General features: G+C 39.0%; 2 protein-coding genes across 5 annotated transcripts; one reads left to right on the top strand and one right to left on the bottom strand.

Moving 5' to 3' along the window:
* Positions 1 to 1,114: 1,114 nt before the first annotated feature.
* Positions 1,115 to 13,415, top strand: tial1 (TIA1 cytotoxic granule-associated RNA binding protein-like 1). Of its 4 annotated transcripts, XM_071913255.2 has the most exons (12): positions 1,115 to 1,462; positions 2,005 to 2,101; positions 4,094 to 4,192; positions 4,368 to 4,422; positions 4,518 to 4,605; positions 7,002 to 7,077; positions 7,351 to 7,459; positions 8,511 to 8,606; positions 9,213 to 9,297; positions 9,555 to 9,678; positions 10,086 to 10,228; positions 10,673 to 13,415. In XM_071913255.2, exons 1-12 carry the CDS (start codon positions 1,434 to 1,436, stop codon positions 10,794 to 10,796), a joined length of 1,125 nt encoding a protein of 374 aa, XP_071769356.1. In that variant the 5' UTR covers positions 1,115 to 1,433; the 3' UTR covers positions 10,797 to 13,415. The 4 variants fall into 4 exon arrangements, with proteins under 4 accessions (XP_071769356.1, XP_078144832.1, XP_078144834.1 ...); XM_078288706.1 differs by lacking the exons at positions 1,115 to 1,462; positions 2,005 to 2,101 and adding an exon at positions 6,207 to 6,276 and having other exon boundaries at positions 4,117 to 4,192; XM_078288708.1 differs by lacking the exons at positions 1,115 to 1,462; positions 2,005 to 2,101; positions 4,094 to 4,192; positions 4,368 to 4,422; positions 4,518 to 4,605 and adding exons at positions 6,242 to 6,276; positions 6,498 to 6,565.
* A 911-nt stretch (positions 13,416 to 14,326) lies between these two features.
* On the bottom strand, positions 14,327 to 20,290 carry pkd2l1 (polycystic kidney disease 2-like 1). The gene is made up of 15 exons (XM_071913307.2): positions 20,011 to 20,290; positions 19,700 to 19,813; positions 18,271 to 18,398; positions 17,823 to 18,076; positions 17,455 to 17,679; positions 17,142 to 17,370; positions 16,859 to 17,029; positions 16,565 to 16,746; positions 16,345 to 16,465; positions 16,156 to 16,254; positions 15,910 to 16,031; positions 15,703 to 15,820; positions 15,400 to 15,533; positions 14,990 to 15,131; positions 14,327 to 14,776 (listed from the first exon to the last, which is right to left on the bottom strand). The coding sequence occupies exons 1-15, from the start codon at positions 20,288 to 20,290 to the stop codon at positions 14,657 to 14,659; spliced, it is 2,439 nt and encodes an 812-aa protein (XP_071769408.1). The 3' UTR covers positions 14,327 to 14,656.
* Positions 20,291 to 20,617: the final 327 nt, after the last annotated feature.

Consider the following 20,617-nt stretch of genomic DNA (forward strand, 5'->3'; position numbering starts at 1 on the left):
TCTTCCTAATAAGATCTATAGTAATCATATAATACATTTTACATCACAGCAATTCCATAAACAATATCCTACAGGAGTATGATAAGGAATATTATAGGAATATTATAGAGGATATTACAGTGATACTAGGAATTCTGATAAGGTCAATATACTGTAAACTCTCTGCAGACACAGTCTATCTCCTTATATGAGTATTAGTATTGTGATTTCTCCTTAGGGTAGAAAGTTCCAGTCGGCCCTACTTTGTTCAGGTCGGGTCCCATGTACTATAATTACTGTCACGTCTGGAAAACCCCATAATAATCTTTAATACAATGATACATCACACTGACAAAATGAATGATGAACTCCAGATTCGCATTCAGTGATGACACTGACGTTTCCAGACTATTTGCATGGAATGATCTATGACCTTTATCGACCTCTATCGGTGACTATTAGGAATTGCAATAACATCGATAGAATTGATCTCCTCCTACTAGTAACCCGACACACCACCTCCCCCTAATGTTCTTTCAAGGCTTTCCTGGCTTCCAGGCAGGCTATCACAGAAATATCATATGTATGTGGGTATAAACCGGTATAAACTAATGAGTGTAATGATTCAGTTTTATGCAGCATCACCTATTCTACTTTTACAGTCTTGTGGAGCATACAATTTGTTACAATTTATTTATTTCCATTCATATTATTACTCCTCTTGAACTTTTATCTCATAATTTTATTCTTTTAATTGCTTTCCAGGTTGCGTGGAAATTTTAGATGTGATGTTTTTTTTGTAGCAGCGGGCAGAATTGAGATTTATTTTTTTCAGATTGGCTGCATGCAGATTGTCTTGAGCTATATGTTCAGTTGGAATAGTATTGGTATAAGATTGAAATTCTTTATAAGTCTAATTTGTAATTAAAAATTGTCTTTAATTACATAAAGGAGGAGCATGCCCTCACCCCCATAGAGGGCTGAGGGCTCAGATTCTAGAAACGCCCCCAGGGTTCGAGCCACTGCTGCGAACCGCCGAACGCCGGTGGGTAAAACGAGCGTACCCTGGCGTGACATTTCAAAACAAAGTCTTCATCGCAAACGATACACTGTGACTGAGAAAATACTGTATGTCGCGAATGCGGTCGTTCTTTGTGCTTTTGTGTATTACATAGCCAGTTACTAGTTCGTTAACCACCGAGAAATATATCATCGTCTGTAGAAATTATATATTCATGTTATCTCACGGTTGCTACCATTAAATTTATTTTTCCACGCACGCAGACACGCACGCTCCCTTGACTCTCAGCGTGACGTATGCCCTACTACCGCCCGGTTAGCTAGCTACTAAGCTAGTTAGCTAGTTGTTGTAACAGCGCGCACCGGAGTCGGTTAACGTTAGCTAACTAGCCAGTAACTAACGTTTTCTAGCTCGGTGACTCTCACTATTGGTCATGGATGACGACACCCACCCCAAAACCCTGTAAGTAACATTAGGTAGCTAGCACTAGATAGCGTTAGCTTTGCTTAACACTTCGGGGACTGGTGGTTAGCTAGCTAACGTTAGCTGCTGTCTTAACAGAAAGAAAGGCTAGTTAACTCGTAACTAGATACCGTTAACAGTGTGTGTTGCACTAACGTTGGGTTAGGTAACGTTTAGCGTTACGTATGACAAAATGTTACCTTGCCATTTCATGTTTGTGTGTGATCGTAAGCTAGCAAGCTATAGCTGCTATCTAGCTAGCCAGTTGTTACTAGGCCAATTTGTATATCACTTACTCACCTACAGATATATCATTGACCCCTCACCTGATTCACTGGTCATTCAGTGCCAAGCTAACCACCACCGTGTAATATCGGAACTTAGCTAGCTTTTAGTTCCAGGCAGGTGTCTATCTTTTAAAACAACTAACATACTGTAAGTTACGTTAACCTATCCGTGTCAACTCACCGTTACCACTCTACCTGAGTTAACGGTATAGCTAAGAAAGTGTTGTCAAAACTAACCTCCTCTTTTCCCTCCAGGTATGTGGGAAACCTCTCCAGAGATGTAACAGAAATCCTGATTCTACAACTCTTCACCCAGATAGGACCTTGCAAAAGTTGTAAAATGATCACTGAGGTAAGTAGCCAACATTGATTGGGTGTAGCTTTACGATTTTGTCCGCTCCCTTATCGCTAAATGGAGAATGGTCCATTCACATCTGGATAAAGGGTAACCCTGGTATTTGCGCATAAGATAGTCATGGTAGAGATTATTCATGGGTCACATAACGAGCATTATCTCCGTTGTTCAGGCTGGGAATTTTACATCACACGGTCAAGCTGCACAGACAAATATAATAATTTTCACCTGAAAGTTGGTAATGACCCTAACCTTAACCTAACTAAAGAACGAAATAAACACTGTCCACAATATATAATGGATTTAGATTAGATTTGTGGTGTCACCAGATAGTGACAATTTCTTGCCAGCTAGAACAAAGATGGAGAGGTTGAGCATAGACGTTATTCCATGTGTATTTCACTCTTGGATGGGCTGGATGGACCAAGTGGCATTAATTTGAGAAGGAAAGTAAAGCGGGGCATTTCACTCTCTGTGACCAGACCCAACAAGATCTATACCTGCAACAGCCAATGTGTCCACCAACAGCCGTGTGTGCTGTTGAAATGTCCTTGAGCTATACATTGAAACCCGTTCCTGCACACATTGTCAGTCTAAAAAGGAACACCAGTTAAGTGCCAAAAATGTTATTAAAAATGCACATCAATTGTCTAGATAGTATCTACTTCCAACAGAGGGCAGTTTGGTAACCTCAGCAGCATGTGTATTATTCAATATCTGGTTGCAGACCTTTTTCATTAATTGGAAATTATGCAGTTTGAGTGTATTCGAAAGGCCTTTGGCAGTGAAAATGAACCATTCATTTTTATTGTGCCACTGAGGGCATGTAGCCTGCCATTTGGCAGAAATTCCAACAACACACTGGTAGAAATATTTTTTTTTAGTAGTGGTCCTTGCTGATGTCCTGTAGAATTATGGTAATATAAAAGATAACTAGTTGATACAGTGCATCTGGAATGGAGGCAGACATCTTCTGTTGCATTGAATCTTAATGCTTAATTTTGATGAAATGCTTCTTGGATAGGTTGAAAATATGAGGTTCTGGTTTCTAAAATAATATGTGAAGATGAGGGTTGCAGTAAGAAAAGCACTACATATACACACTTGGCATACTCCTATTAATATTTATCAAAGGAGGGCCTTTTAATGTATGTAATAATAAAGCTATTCCTAGGCTGAATCAGATCTATTGACTGTATTGTATTTGCTGTAGGAAATGAGAAACAATACTTTCCATTGAGTACAATACTGAAATGATAGGCTAGGCCCTAGTCTACATAACCTCATTATCCAAACCCTTTGCTGCAAGTTGTATGAATAGGTTATTCCATTAGCTCTACCCTCTGTAGATGTAATGATGCAGGAGTTTGTGGTTGGCTAATGTTTTTGTCATTCTCAAAATCAAATCAGTGTAACAGAGTATCCTGCCTGGCAAGTGTGGGATTTGGAGGGATCCACTTAGCTCACTTTTGTATTGGGTAGACTGGTGTAACTTGATTGTCAATTCCTGTGGTTTATGTCTACACTAAAGCTTTTCTAATACTGTTAAAATCAAGGTCTTTGTTGGAAGATGTCCTACAGCACACAGTGGCCAGCACTGTCAGCATTTTTCCATATGTTTTGCTGTAATATCCACTGTTGCCTTTTTGTCAGCACCCCAGTAGCAGGAGGGCAGTGTTCACACACACACACACACACAAATTCGAAAAATGTAAATACATTGTAAAAATACATGTAAAAACATGCCTCACATTTTTGCTCAGCCCACCAAATAAAAAAAATATATATATATATAATTGCAGCACAGTTGTCTATATATCATGGTATACAAATTGTGTTGTGTGGAACGCCTACTGTAACTGAACCTGGAGTGAACCTGGAGTGAACCTGGCTCTCAGAACCAAAATTAGCCCCCATCATCCACCTACTACAAAATAGAGGAAACACTGCAGGAGGTTGAACTCTTCTGTTGGACTTTCTATCTTGCAGCATACAAGCAATGACCCGTATTGCTTTGTGGAGTTCTTTGAACACAGAGATGCAGCTGCTGCCCTGGCAGCCATGAACGGGAGGAAGATATTAGGAAAGGTAGGCTAATTTGTCTCATCTGAAATGAAAAGCAAAGTGAGACAGACCCTCTGTTCTCCTAGTTCTCCTGTAATCGTTGTTGCTTCAGCAGTTTCTTTATTGTGTAGACAATGTGTTTATCTCACATTCTCCACCTCCGTTTTTAAATGCTCTGTGTGAACTCCTCTGCTTTCAGGAGGTCAAAGTAAATTGGGCCACTACTCCAAGTAGCCAGAAGAAAGACACATCCAGTAAGTGTTTTAAGTCTTATTGATCCCCTAATTTTCTGATATGTAAGTTTACTCGAGAATAGTAAATGGTCTCTTTCCTTGTTTCTTTCCCCCAGATCACTTCCATGTTTTTGTGGGTGATTTGAGCCCTGAGATTACCACTGAGGATGTCAAGGCTGCATTTGCACCTTTTGGGAAAATCTCGTAAGTTTTTCATTTAAAGGTTGCCTCTTATTGTGTGCAGTACAGTTATTTCAGTGCAGCACATTGTCTTAAGTTTTGCTTTGGCAGTGTTTAAGATATTTCATAACGGTCTCTGTTAGTTGATACTCTGAAATTGAAATGACACACATCTATCACTATGTTTACATGCACACAATGTAAGTATTAGCTTTACTGTGATTCTAAGAATAATTTGAAGTTCACATGCAGTGAAAAAGGAGGATGTTTTGTTATTCCTGTTTTCACGCAGTGATTTAACCACATCAGTCACTCCCTCACCCTGTGTACAAGGAGCAACGTCCATCATTGACTTTCTGAAACAGAAAAGTTACTTGCACAAAGGATTGATACGTTGTTAAATGTTCATTGAGCAATGCCCCTCTTTAAACCTGGCATCAACAGGTCTCATGTCTGGACTGTATCTAGATATCATTTAGCTGGTGTACATTTACACCTGACATTAAAATGCATCTCCAGTATATGCAGTGAAATTGGAATTTTTCCCACGTCAGCATGTCACTTCCCCTCATGATATTTACCTCCTGTTGAAATTGACAGTGATTTGCGTGCCCAGCTATATCTGTTCATGAAACCTTATTTCTGTTCACATAGTTGCTCTATGTGGACTGGAGATGCATTGCGTTTACACTGCCAATGTGGCCCAATGTGTCTCTGACCACCTGCAGGTGGATTGGGTTATCAGATCCTCATGCATTTTAGGTGTATTGACATCTGGATTTTATGCGTTTTTGCAGTCTGATCACCCTGGAAGCATGTTAATGCCAGGTGTAGGGGGCTTTTTCATAAGGCGTACACTAGACCACTAATAGAGCATCAGTCTAGTGTGTGTGGATGCCGTTTTTCTGTTTCGATGTCTGGCATTGCAAATGACTTCCTCAGTTTAACCTACAGTTTAAATGTATTTATCAGCGTTACTACTTGAATTGTTGCATAGTTTTATAAAGTTAAGTAAATTATTGAGAGACTTGCAAGTTTGGGCAATCTTTGCAGTTTGACTGGAACTATCCTGGGAAAAGATTTACTTAAAGAGCGAGAACCCTAGTAGTTATCTAGTGTTGAGACTTGAGAAACTGGATGTTTTGATTAAGACAAAGATGGTTAATGTGAAGATGGCTTAGGGTTAGTATTCTTTGTTGCATTAACATCATGTGTTAAGAGTATTGGCATGCATGTAAACATAGTTGATGATGGATCAACTTAATTTAAATGATCATATGAAAGTAAATATCAGGATGGAATGAACCTCTTACTAACAAGTGTATTGCTATGTTGTGATAAGAAAAATACTCTTAGCAGAATGGAGCAGCCTCACCCAAGTCGTAATTACAGCGCAATTCCTGTAGGCTGTTATTCAGCCGTGGTTTGTGTATTGTAGTGTCTCACTGTTCTCATGACTGAAGTGTCAGCTTTTAGCCTACTCTTCCTTTTTCATATGTTTAGGTTATGGTAAGTAGCTTGTCTTGAATGTCAACAAATAAGCTTCATGTTTGATCCTGAACAGCTTTCAACTTACCTGTAGTTGTGGGTCTCAGTGAAGTAATAGCACTTTGGTTATTTTACAGAAATGCTCATAGGATTGGACAGGAGCTTGAAGGCTAACAGCAAGGAACTGTGCACTCTGGAGACTCAGATGTAGTTTTTTTTTTTCCTCTATTTATTCCATTGCTTTCTATATGTCTTTATTGTAGATGCTATGTATTAACATGACCTAGCTTAGATTAACAAACTCCAATACTTAATGTACTCCTCTAAATCTATGTTTAAATTGTCTCATTTTGATTTGCATAGTGTTGTTTGTAGTGTAATGCTCCTCTCCAAAAATTCTGAAAATGTCAATTTCTCAAAATTTGCAGCTCCCCAAACTCCATATTGGTGGTAAAGAATTGACCAGGAAAAATAAAGAAATCTGTTAACAGGCCATGTATGCCGTTTAATTCCTTTTTTTCTCTTTGATATTTTTTATATATTTCTATTTGTAGGAAGAGCACCAACAGCAGATTTTAAGAATGCATGGTAATCCATATAAAGTGTTCCTTTGTGAATTTAAATCAATAGCCTACTAGTGTGAAGATTGAACAAGCAGTGGTGCTCTAGTGGCAAGGAACCATTAAAGAATCTGAAACATGTTAAACCAATAGTGTAGGCTGCATGTATTTGTACTTGTTTTTTTTGTTTTCAAGTGTTGCTTTGATGTTAGAATTACCAGTCAGTGCTCAGTCCAGGGTCATGATAGTTAATGTACATTGATGTAGGACAATGTAGAGGATTCACAGTTCAGTGTGTTTTGCGTGGTTCCTTTTAGTTTGAAGCGTCCAAATTGGAAAGTGTGCTAAAGTTCGTTTCACGTTTCCCTCCAGGGACGCCCGTGTTGTGAAGGACATGACGACAGGCAAATCAAAGGGGTATGGATTTGTGTCCTTCTACAACAAACTGGTAAGGCTCCAGTGCAAGAACACAAAATGAAGGTTATTTCTATTTTCTGTTTATTATCCTACTTTTATGTATTTGCAGTAATTTAAATATAATTAATCATAGTTAAAATAGTAGTTTTTAAGTTCTAGTTTATCATCACTACTTTGAATATCAGTTGTACGTATAATAGATTACAAACAGTAATGTCTATTCTGAAATTTGGTGATGGCTGCTAACAAACTTTCTTGATAAATTGAATCCGGAGTGGTAACTGTCTTTAATTTGGATTTACAGGATGCAGAGAATGCCATCGTTCACATGGGGGGACAGTGGCTAGGAGGACGCCAAATCAGGACCAACTGGGCAACGCGCAAGCCACCAGCTCCAAAGAGTGTTCAAGACAGTATGTATTAAAGGAAAATTCCACCCCAAAACACTGCTAAACAGCTATTGGTGATGAACCTTGCATTTGTGGGTCCATTTTGTTGTTTAGTGTATTTTTCTTATTCCAACGGATGACGATAGACGATGTGAAGTCACATTGAGATATTTCTAGAACGGCTACAATGGAGTTTGATAAAAAAAATTGTCCGCTATCTAAAACCTCAACGGTAAACATCAAGTTTGGGTGTCAGTCCCTTAGAATCAAAGAGCAGGGGCTTCTTTCTAGACTCACCATTTTGCACCAACATTCAACAATCATACAGGGAGAAATCCATTGTGGAAGAGGCAGAGACACCAATTTCTCCACAGACTAGCTTCAATAGACCAGAATGCAATGCAGCCACAAGACTTGTGTTTTGAGTAAGGGGGATGACTCACTTGTCTCGAATGGAAAAACTGCCGCTCTCTTGCTCTTACTTTGCTATCACACTCACTATTGCTCTCTCCACCTACGCTTATATCCAACAGCTGAATGCAGCACGTTCATGGCCGTTCTCTAGGCGTCGTCGAAAGGCATTCTGGGAAATGTAGTAAATCACTAACTCAAGTAGAAATAGGCAAGGCAGGTTAAGGGAAAGTGGGTACACCAAAAAAGTAAATTTCAGCACTTCATTGCAAAATAACTTGTCATGCTTTGAACCCTAACCCTAACCACAGATTGATGATGTATAACAGTGTAAGAGTATCTGAGGGTGAATATTTCTGTAAGTGACATCAGTCTGTCAGTGTGATGATGTGATGCGCTGAAATAAGACTTAGTCATAAAATGCTCTTTTCAATCATACAATCATTTCAAAGTTCATACCTTAGTAATAACAGCCTTTGATTAAAGAAGAATAAGATTAGAGACAGTAAAAACTGTAATGTAACTGATTTTGGCATCAAGATAGACTTTTCATAAGTCATAGCTTTGACTTGGATTTGATTTTAAGCACCAAATTTGTGCGTAGGAATCTTCTTTCATAAATGAGCTCCAATAAATTTTATCATACTGTTTCTGTTTATTTAAGATGGCTCCAAGCAGCTGAGGTTTGAAGATGTGGTGACTCAGTCCAGTCCACAGAATTGTACTGTGTATTGCGGAGGAATCCAGTCAGGACTAACAGGCAAGTGTCACGTTTTCTTTCATTTTCAAACACAAAGGATGCCACTGTTGCAGCACCTGTCAAACTGCAGTACTAGTGTCTCAAATACTGTAGTTACTATAGTTACTATGCATATTGTTTTCCTTAAAGTAGGTTCTCCGCTCTGATGGGATCCTCAAACCTGTATGCAGAATTGAAGGATTTCTTGAAGTTTATAATTGTAATTGTTTAGATGATCTGTGTATTGTTCTACAGGAACATTTACAAGTCCTATAGGGGCTGTGGGGCCTGCCTACAGGGTGGGGTAAGACCACTGGAAAGACTCTAGGCTCCTTCGAAGAATCCTTCAAGATCTCATCTAAATTGATTTCCTTTTGAGAGGAAAAATTGAGGGAGTCACTCTCAGAGAAGTTATACTGGCTGACCAGAGGTGTCACCAGTGTGAGAGTGACTGCTCAATATCTTTCTTTCTTTCGTATTTAATGTCATTTTATGTATTTTTTCTGTTTTATGTGAAGCACATTGTATTTGCCTTGTGTATGAAATGTGCTATATAAATAAAGTTTGCCTTGCCTTAAATAGCCCAAGCGCTAATGACATAAACCTTTTTTTTTTTTGTTCTTGCAGAGCACCTAATGCGACAGACCTTCTCACCATTTGGTCAAATAATGGAGATCAGAGTTTTCCCAGAGAAAGGATACTCTTTCATCAGGTACTACTGTTGTCAGAGACATGATCCATTGCAACATCTCACCTCTAGATGTCAACACAACTACATGACATGACTCAGTGTCAGACTAATCAATAATACACTCAGTTGCAGAGGCCTTCTCTGGAACTTGTGTATTCACATTAGTGCTGCTATCTGTAATCAGTAAGCTGTATTGAGTACACATTTTGAATACATTTGCTTATTTGCATTGCCAGGCAGAAATTCAGAAATGTAACTACTAAGCTGTTGCTTTAAAGGTTCTCCTCCCATGAAAGTGCTGCCCATGCCATCGTCTCAGTAAACGGTACAGCCATCGAAGGCCACATGGTAAAGTGCTACTGGGGCAAAGAATCTCCTGATATGGCCAAAAATCCACAACAGGTAGGCAGATCATCATATCATGAGGAGTAACTGGGACCATTGTTTGCTCTGTACTGTTATGTTACGGTGGAGCTTTGGTCAGCTTTGGTTACATATCTGTCTCTGTTTCGTCTCCAACTCTTGCGGAAGCTGCAGTGCTACAAACATTTTTCTTCGAATACTTTACCATAGTAACATTTATTTTAAAATATTTCATGTATTTGTATTTAAGAGGGCAATTTGGGTAAATTACACTTGTATTTTGATTTCACATTTTCTCTAGCTGTGTTTGGTAATGTTATTTGCTGTGGTGTGGAGCATCATTGCTGAATGATTAGTGGAAATATCTGGGACCATTGAGTGTAAAGGGGCAGTAAAGACATTTATTCTGCTCGTCTTCCTCTCTGTTGGTGTTTGTGTCGACACAGGTGGAGTACGGTCAGTGGGGGCAGTGGAACCAGGTCTATGGGAATCCCCAGCAGCAGTATGGGCAGTACGTGACTAATGGGTGGCAAGTTCCCTCTTACAGCATGTATGGCCAGACATGGAACCAACAAGGATTTGGAGTAGAGTGAGTTTTACTCTGTAGCATGTATTAAGTTGACCCATAAATTACCTTTCTGCAAGCTTATTCGATGTTATTGACCTGTAGACTCACTCATATAAACTGTCTCTAAACTGCTCTGAATTATATGCTTACCGTGCTGCTCCAAGACATTCATTTCATCCACTGTTGTAAAAGCAGTAAATGCAATAGATGCTAACTTGACCACTCCTTGCACAAGCTATTTTGGCAAAATCATTTTCATTGATTTTGCTCTGCATTGTCTGTCAAGGTAAAGAAAACATTTTTCTAAGGTGAAGCAGTCAGATGGACAAGGGATCTATTCCTATAGCCAGAGGCAGTTTGATGTTCACCTCCCCTTCATTCATTGCAATTTATTTTATTACACAGCTGAACATTCTACTCAGTTACCACAGTCATACTAATCTTGCAGTCACGGCATCGTTGCAGGCAGTCCCAGTCACCAGCCTGGATGGGAGGGTTTGGATCTGCGCCGTCCCAGCCTCAGCCCCAGCCCGGCACCGTCATGTCCAACCTGGCCAACTTCAGCATGGCTGGCTACCAAACGCAGTGAGCTGGCCCTCACCTAAGTCTCACAGTCATATTACCATGGTGAATTAGTCGACCCTTTCAGACCACCCAGCACTCTTACAACTGGGCAGGTGCTGTGGTAAATGAAGGGCAGGGGCCATATTCACAAAGCCTTTATAGCTAATAGTTGCTCCTAGACGGCCAATTTTAGGAGTATATTCTAAAAGACACTGTCCATTTCACACATAATTCTCAAAATGTTTTGGTGGGAAAAGTGTTCTTGGGACTGTGCTTCCAAATGCTTCCAAGGTAAAGCCAAACTAACTGGCTTTTTTTCTGGGGAGATGTTTAAAAATAATGGTACCCCTCTCAAATTTAAAACTTTTGCAAAAATTAATTCTGAAAAGCATTTTATCTTTGAATGAAAGTGTGTGTGTATGTGTGTGTATAAAACCAGAACAACTGAGGAGAGGTGTTTCAGTGGAGCTACAAGTACATTTACTACAAGCCATCACGTTCCTTGTTACTCCAACAGATCACTGGAATATGCCCAGCATTCCTCTGGAACCTCAAAATTTCACTATACCATTAATACTGAATTATAAAATAATAGGAATTTTAGCATCCAAATTGCCAATATGTTTTGAAATCTCAATATTTTCTAAGAGAAATTGATTGTTATTGCCCGTTTTTCAAAATGTTTAATTACTTGTCACACTTTGGAGTATCAAACTACGATTTCAAACACTAGAACACTTCAACAGTCATTGTGGTTGAATTTCTTAGAAACAAAGTCCACTCCACCCTTTGTGTATTTATTAAATAATTTTTTGTATTGTAAGTTGGCTTTCAAAATGACACACAATGAAGACTGACAGGAAAAAAGAGAGAGATTGAGAGAGTGGGAGGGTATGATCAATCTGAACACACATCATCACGAGTCCACGGTACAAGCTGCACTGCACTGAGCCACCAGAACGCCCTGACACACGAAATGTTGGTCTGGGCTTAGCTTCAGCACATAGATAGAAATCCAGTCCTATTTTGAGATAGTTTTCGTGATGATCTAAAAATGCTTCGTGAATACGGGCCCAGGAGCAGTAGTTTACCTTTCCATTATTATGTGAAGAAGCTCATGTTATTTGTATAAACAAGTGTGGCTTTAAAAGAGGTTTAAGCAGGAGGTGGGATCTCTTGGATAAATTTTGTGTACAAAGAAAATTTCAACTACACAACTGTAAAAGCAAAAAAATATTTGGATTTTCATGTTTTTGTATTGGAGTGATCAGCATGTTCTTAGCGAAATTTTGATGAATTTTAGTTTATAACTTGATGTAGCCTAGATCGGACTAATTTATAACCCTGTGTCTCATGGAAAAGGAAATACTATAGCACATGCTCATTGTATAAAGAAAATATTGTAAATAGCTGAACCCCCCCAAAACTTTGTAAAGGTAATTGACTATGTTATGCTGATTCTGGGGCTGGTTTCCTAGAGGATTCTTAAATCTTAAATAGTTCTTCCTCCCTCTCATTAACCTCCATTGACTTCTCTCATAGAACTGTTAATGACCCACTTTAAAGGATTGTTTCTTCTCAAATATCAAGCTTTTCTTTTATCATCATTACTTTCTTGTGGCTGTGGGAGTTTTGTGAAGAAACATAGATATACTTTAACGACAAACATTTTGGAAAACCAGCCCCTGATCATATTGCATCATGTTTTTGTCATATTACATAATATTGGACTTTTCACCCACTTATGTAAAGAGAAATTCAATGTTTCACACTTCCTACAAATTGCAAGATATTTTATCCGCTGATAGTGGAAGGTTTCATAAATATATAATTGATTCTTCAGGGCTGAGTGCACCTTTTTATTTGCCCCCTCAGTGCATTCTGAATTTTTTGGGCTTTTCCAAGAAATGTTTCCGTACATCCTGACTAAACCATTTGAAAAAGCACTGGCAAATGGTATAACCATTTCTCAAAGTTGTCCTGTCATTTAAGTTTTATGTGCTTATGTGCCATTATGTACAGCTTATTAAAGTATTTGTTAGCTTCACTTTCCTTTTGATGTTATACTAGCCAACATACTTGATACTAATTGTTTTTTGTTTTGTTTTTTTTTTTTTTTGTTTGGGACGGAGGGATTGGGGGGGGTCACACGTAACGAAACAGGGTCATGTTGGCTAAGTGTGTAAATATAAACCTTGAACACCGACCCTCATGAAACTTCAAAAAATAATGCTGTACATACTGTAGGTAGAATGTTATTAAATGCCATCATTAAATTTCAGCAATATAATTTATGAAGAAGCCTTAATTGATGTGTCGGTAAATGCAAATTTTAATGTTTTATTTACGGAGGCTCCATTACAAATCTAAATTCTATTCCACTGCGGATTTTCCCATTTTTAAGTTTGTGTGCCATTTTCAGTAAGTAGCAGGAAGCAAGTGATGTTTTGGTTTGAATTGCACGCTTATGACATGTAATATATTTGTTGCTTAAAATATTGAATGTAATGGCAAGTTGCTTTTATGACGGTAATACATATAAATTGAAAAACGATGAAGTGACATTCACAGTAACTGATGAAATCCATTTTCCATTTAAATGGAGTCAAATAAGACATTTCAAATAAAGAAAACTTTGAACCTGGTCGTTCAGTACATTTATTAGACGCTAATAAACTGCTGTCTACCTCACACAGCGATATTAGGCTGACAGCAAAGCACAAGTTCACTTTAAAATTCTGTCTGTACAATTCTACATATTTAATGAACATTTATTAAACTGCTGTTGAAGTTCATACAGTCCATTAGTACAGTACACTAGATAGTGGTTTGTATTTTTTATACACATTTGCTCAAAAACCATTTCACCCTCTTGATTTTCTTTTCAGTTATGTTGGGAATGTTTTGTGTATGTGATATATGTGTAATGCCTCTGTTTTTACGTAAGTGTAATTTTATGTGCAAATATGAAACCTAAATGGTGACACAACACAATTTTAAAACACACCCCACTTGGATCAATTGGGATAATTTATCTCAGACAAAAATCTCAGATAGAGCTCAGTTAGGAGCTGGACAAAAATGATACTAATTATTGAACCATGTATTCCATATAAACATGAAACTGCTCTGAGTATTTTGAAGCAAAAAAAATCTCTGTTTGCAAATTATTTTGTAGATATATATGACCAAAATGTGTAAAAAAAGTCAAGGGGTCAATAACTTTTGAGCAACTGTACTTATGTTGTACTTATACTGTACAACAGAAATATTGAAACATGAAATGACTAAAGCAAAATTTACCTGCATATTGATTCAAAAACATTTCTTTAGTCAGATGTAAAGTGGCGCCAAGTACTTGCCTAACATTGGAATATATTGCACAACTTTAACTTTATAATCTACTGTTGTTGAAATAAACAACTGCAACAATGATATGAACCTAATTCACAACATGATAATGCCAGCACATTAATTTGTATAATTAAATTCAGGTTTCATCTACAACATACATTGCAGTCACCTCTATTTTAGATTTTAAGCTTCAATCCATTCATTATCTTAGCTTAAGCACAGTTGCCTAATAATCGAAGAATCTCAAAAACTTGCCCGGTGCTTGAAGATAGCAGTATATACATATTGCCATGAATTATGAGTGATTGTAATTAGTGTTGAATGTTGGCAGGTTTAAATAATACATTCAACAGATTTTTGTTGTTGGTCCGACCATCATATTAATGGGTTTTAAACCAGAAGTTGGCTGTTGGCATCTCTTCAACAAACACATACTACTGGAGGCACAAAACCTGTTTGGTCTATGAACTGTTCATCCTCACGTGTTGGCTGACATCAAAACAACTCGTGGTTCTGTTTGTCCGAGTTAGATCACATATGACAGTCGTATGTCGAATTGTTAGGAGTGACTGGTCTCCATGATGGCATCTCAGTCTTCATCCCTCTGTCTACGCATACCAAGACATTCCCATCTGAGGCAGGTTTATCATTCTGGATAGAGGGTAATTGGAAAAAAAAAGTGTATTTCTAAGAACAAAATAAAGACACGCACATCTAGTCTAACATGTTGAAATGCCAAAGTATAAGCCTCCTACTTTCTGGCCTTCTACCAAAACAAAAAATGAAGCAAACAGCTGTTGATGCCTACAACTGCTAGATCCATAGATTTTTCAGCATGTTTATGAATACCTTTTCCATACTTACATCATTATTGGTCACAGACCGTTTCCCTGCTGTTTCCTTCCCTTTAGTTTTCTCTTGTAGTCCCAGCTTCCCCATAATCAACTCAATCCTGGACACGATTGCCGCTACAGAGCTTTCAAGTTGGAGAACCTGCCTGGCCAATCTTTCATGGAGTGAAAGGTAGTTCAGATTGTGGTTAGCATTCATGACATTACTGCATGAGTGTGAGGGTGGGTGCTCAATATGATGGATATATCTATAGGGTTAGGGTTAGGTTATTTCATGTTATCTATGGACATGGATATGGCATTCACACCTTTCTATGTAGTGTTTAGCCTATCATCGTTGTTATGTAACGTGAAGATCTTTGCCATCACTTAAGGGATAAAATGGATGATGGTCAAGAGATGTAATGTGAAAACTCTACCCACCTTTGAAACTGCTCTTGCTCCACCAAGGTTTGACTTTGATTGTTCTTCTGCTCATTCGAGGTCATGGGAGGCTCCTCCAGTAAACCTTTACCATAATTTATTCCAAGATTGTTGAGTTCAGCACTAAGAGCATCCTGAAAATAAAAATAAAAAGATAAACAGTACTCTGAATTCACCTTTGTAGACATTTGTTACATTGTCAAAGTTAAGAAAAAATAGTTCTTTGTATGAAAATGGCATGAAATTGTAAATTTTATCTTGTAAATGAGAGTTAGATTAAATGGTGCAATCTAGTCCACAAACCCTCTTTTCCTCCAGCTCTATCTTCATCCTCTCTTGCTCTTCTTGGTCTAGAATTTGGTTTCCGTCACGGTCAAATCGTGAGAAAGCTGCAGAAATTTCATGATCAGCATGCCCCATCCTGGGAGATCATCAGATTGGTGAGAGTTAAGTTTCACAGCTCAGCTTAATCTTGGTTCATGCTCTTTTCTTTGGTTTATCGTGACTTACTCTTTCAGGGTCTCTCTGAAGTCCTTGAATTCAATTTCTCCAGATCCAGAACGTAGTGCTTTCTGGACATCTGATATCTTCTCCTTTTTAAGTTTCAACTTCATAAATGTCTTTGTGTAGCTCTGAATTGAATTGAAATGAAAGAAGAGACCATTTTATTTAACATTTGTAAAAAAAAAAAATATATATATTAGTATGTAAGGTGTATCCCCTTTTTTTTTTTTACATAAATTTGATTGCTTTTACCTGTTTGATGATATCAGTAATCTGCAGCTCATCTTTCTGTGATGACAGCTCCTCCTTGACCTCAGAATATGTGTCATTGATGATTGCCAAAAACATGTTCTAGGGGACAAATCCATGAAAATAGATCTTGAGTGTCGTCGTCTTTATCCTCTTAAAATCAAGTGTGTCTTGTGTAACAGGATGACTTACCAGTAGAACAAAGAAGACAAAGAACACATAGGTGACAAAGTAGATTGGCCCAAGAACTCTGTTAGCACGGTCAATGGCATCGAAATCAAAGTCTCCAAGAATAATCCTGAACTGTGTGAAGCTACAGAAAGACAAAAGGAAAATAATTGATTGATTAGTTGATGCTTAATCATCCTATCAGAATCTTTGCTTGTGGCCCTCTGTGGTCTACACCTCTTACATGCACTTGACGAAGGTGCTGAAGGTTTCAACCTCTGTTCCAAAGAGCAGATATCCGAGCTGAGCGTAGGCGAAGAACACGATAAAGAACATGATGGCGAATCCCATGATGTCTTTAGCACATCGACCCAGGGTGGAGGACAGCTGAGTCATGGTCTTATTAAAACTGATGTACTTGAAAATCTAGAGGCACAAGAGGAAAACACTCATGCTTTGGTACAATGGAACAGCCAGAGACGATGCTCTTAATTACTGAGAGACGCTTGCGTTGGAGCGGAAGATGTCAGTGCTTTACCTTTATCCAAGCGAAGAACAAGTTCATTGCATTCATATTGTTGTATTGTGTTTGCCAGAATGCCAGAAATTCAAAATCTGCGTAGATATCAGGTTGTTGCAGCAGTTTCCCAAGTAACTTGTCCACTTTGATGGTTCGAAAAATATTAAAAATGATTGCAACGATGGCAAGCTGGGAAGGAGAAAAAGGTTATTTCACTGAGTCATTGCAAAATCTGAGAAAAGGACATGTCCTTGATCATCATCATCTTTGTGCAAATAAGACCTCTGTAAATCTCTCTCACCAATATGACGACAATGTCCAATATGTTCCAGATGCTTTTGAAGTAGGAGCACTTGTGTATTCGCAGCTCAAGAATCTCCTCTACAATGTAGTAGAGGATGAATAAACAGAAAACCATCTCACAGGCAAGGATGAAATAATCCCAGTTGGTGATGTAGCGAATCAGTTTGACTGTTCTTATCTGGTAGGAAGCGATAGCTCCACCAGTTGCTGGGAACTCAACCAGCAACCTACAAGAAAAGGTGAACACTCGGGTGGGCATTGATTGCAGAAATTGCTATAGTTAATTTAGTTTAGTTAATTTTTCTCTTTACCTGATGACACAGAACATGTTGATGTTAGCATTATATGTGGAGAAGTCAATGAAGACTGCTCTGGTTCCTCGGTCCAGCCACAGGTTGTTGATCAACTCTGTCAGTGTGGTGGCGCTCTCCTCCTTAGTCCGACCCAGATCCTGGTAGTAGCCTGCTCCACTGTACGTGGTTAGCAAGCCCCAGTGAGCAGAACCCTTGATGTCTTTCTCTGTGTGGTAATTCCATCTGGAGAGGCAAATAAACAAAAGCTTACAACAAAAAAAATACAGTCAATCTTCTTACTGTAATTCTTCTCATTTATATAACAACATACCCAAGTAATCTGGTGAACATGCATATCAAACACCAAACGAAAATGATTGGCTTACGCAGTGCCATTGATGAGGCCAAAGTTAAGGTCATCCTCCTTCTTGTCATTGTAGACATCAAAACATCCAGTGATTTCATCTTGGAAGTCGCTGTGGACCTTACAGGAGTTGTTCTTCATCTTGATCTGCCTCATCCTGGGGACGCCCAGCAGCATGTTCTCATAGTAGATGAAGGACTGGTCTCCGTTGTCCAGGGACTGGTTATTGTACCACTTTGTCCAGTAGAGGCCATCCAGCAATGGGCCCTTGGCGTACTGTTCAGATAAAGAGAGGGTGGGTGCAGTTTGAATTGTATGCAGCAGAAATGTCTTATATATGTAATGACACATGGTAATGAATGCCACAATCTGTACTTGTCTTCAAATTATTATCCAACCTCTTCATATTCATGTTTTCCTCACTGATTTCACTGTTTAATATTTCAGTGGTGAATATAGAGGCAACTCACAATCCAGAAGTCAGCCATGGTGCTAATGGACTGAAACTTGACCCCGCTGTCACCGGCTGTATTCACAAACAGGTCCGTCATGGCTTTAGTGTAATAGTAGGTGCTTGAGCTGGTCATACCATATGTCACTGAAAGACAACATCATCACATTGTTACGCCAAATCATTGATTCATATCAGGCTTTGCTCAGGCTCAGCTTTAAATGTTGCTCCATTCAAAAGTTCAAGATAAGGGAAGTCGAGCAGACACGCAAGGCCTCATTCAAGACTTGTTATTTAGCCGTGTTTATGTCACTGCAGTCAAATAGACCCAGATTAGAGGCTGTAATTTGTTTGAAGAGAGCACATTGGCCCGACGCAAATAGCCTCATCAAACAATGTAAATCCAACCCAGACAAAGCAACAATGGCTGTGGCCAATGCTCTTATCAGTGAAAGGCAAGAGAGCAGTGCCCGTTCTCTTTCACTCCTAATGTTCAGCTGGACAATGCCTTTCAAGCAGAGGGGATGGGGATGGCATTTATAGTCAGCATTAAAGCAGGGGGATGCAGCTGATGGTAAATCAACACCCCAGTCTTACACAGTAACATCCTGACAAAATATATGTAGTTAGCACATTGAAAATACATTGCAATGCATTTAATGTGCATCAAACCCAAATTCACCTCCAAATTCTCTTTATCCACATATTCACATCATATTTTCCAATTTATTTGGGGAGTTACTTGCATGTGTCATATGACATGCATGAATAGATTGATTTCACTTGTGCGTAAACAGTATTTGGAAATACTTTTCATGGTTTGCTTTATCCTACATAGATGCCAGATGAGTGGAGATTACTACATATGACAATACAATGAGCGCCAGAAAGTTAATTAAATGCAGGAAAGTATTTAAGTACGGGTAAATTTAGTATACTTCATATCATTGACAGCTTTCCTGACACTATCGCAGTTTTCCCGATGTGGTAAATTCCGACCTATGCGATACTACAAGACAAGTGCAAGTTAAATGCTAACAATTATTTGCAAATACTATTTGACCCAGGGCCGTTTACAGTGTCAAATATAATTTTGTAATGCAATAGTATCAGGATTGAGTGCTATGACATGAAGTCCATTTACAAACCTGCAGTGGGCCCTCCCCTCTAACTGGGAAATTTCATAACCACAAACAACATAACACGCATTCATGAATGCTCTCTTATCTCCCTTAGTATGTCTACTAATGTGTTAATCTTCTATGTTATCACTAAAATAATACTTAAATAACTGTAATAGTACTTAGTCAGTGGATGTTTCAAATGATTCTTCTGCCTCAGTTTCATTCAAAACTCTTGAGACTACCACAACATGCCACTGCCACTAATAGACATTCATAGTGAAAGCATTAACAATACATTTTGGATGGTATGGATAGTAGACTTACAGAGGCATATATCCACCAGGAACACCAGATAAACCAGTAACTCCCTTAGCGTGGTCCGGACAAACAGCTCCCTGTTGTCTGAGGTGTTTTCAGTCAGCGTTGTGGCCCACAATCCTACAGAAAATATTGGTGAAAGATCAGTTGTCTAATTATGACATGAACATTTTTGGCATGGCTTGGTATTGTATTGGGAAGACAAAGGGCTATCATGCAGAAGGTATAGAAAGTTTGACCCCAGGTTAAAACAAAACAGCTGGTATTCCTAGAAAGGTCAAATTTGTTTAGCCCACAAGGTGCGGAATGGGTCCTACCTTTGATGAAGGAGCAGCAACCTCTGCGTTTCTTTACCAGGCTTTGGTCGAGGGATTCTGGTTCCTGTGGGAAAGGGCTGGGGGTGTCCAGTTTGCACATGCTCTCGATGGAGCCCTTGAAGAGAGGCTGGGGGTTGTAGATGGTGCTGACAGCTCGGGGCAGGGGTGGAGGGGAACCGCAGTAGCCCTGGTTCACCCAGGCCCCGTTCCCTACGCTGTCCAACTCACACTCCACCTGCCCAGTCAGGTGGCTGTCGGCCCGGTTGTTCAGGCACTTCATGCTGCGATTCACCTGGATGTCTCCGTATGGGAAGCCGGTGTCCAAAATAAGAGCGTCAAATGAAGCAGAGCAGTCCAGGCAGCTTCTGAACACCTGCTGGTGGGATGACTATAAAGAGCCGATGACATAAGCATTGTTGAGGGAGGAGCTGCCAGTCCTCTGTTGGGTGCTGCTGTGGTCTTGAGATTAAGACCCAGTCAAGACCCTCTCTAATAACACTGATAATAACAACACATTTGTGTTGTACTAACATAACACTGACGTATGTCTTACTGTTAATGGCTTCTGTGTGTGTGGGAGCTTTTAGCATGATTTACACAAATATTT

This window comes from Centroberyx gerrardi, chromosome 15, assembly GCF_048128805.1.
Source record: "Centroberyx gerrardi isolate f3 chromosome 15, fCenGer3.hap1.cur.20231027, whole genome shotgun sequence".
NCBI lineage: Eukaryota > Metazoa > Chordata > Actinopteri > Beryciformes > Berycidae > Centroberyx > Centroberyx gerrardi.

Excerpts from the sequence above, each read along its gene's own strand:
- pkd2l1 (XM_071913307.2), bottom strand. The coding sequence starts at position 20,290 with ATGAAGTGCCTGAACAACCGGGCCGACAGCCACCTGACTGGGCAGGTG. Across the intron at positions 15,821-15,909 it reads TTCAGAGAGACCCTGAAAGA|GATGGGGCATGCTGATCATG; the intron begins GTAAGTCACGAT and ends ATGATCTCCCAG. Across the intron at positions 14,777-14,989 it reads GGTCTGTGACCAATAATGAT|AATGATAAACCTGCCTCAGA; the intron begins GTAAGTATGGAA and ends CCCTCTATCCAG.
- tial1 (XM_071913255.2), top strand. The coding sequence starts at position 1,434 with ATGGATGACGACACCCACCCCAAAACCCT. Across the intron at positions 1,463-2,004 it reads GACACCCACCCCAAAACCCT|GTATGTGGGAAACCTCTCCA; the intron begins GTAAGTAACATT and ends TTTTCCCTCCAG. Across the intron at positions 8,607-9,212 it reads AATCCAGTCAGGACTAACAG|AGCACCTAATGCGACAGACC; the intron begins GCAAGTGTCACG and ends TTGTTCTTGCAG.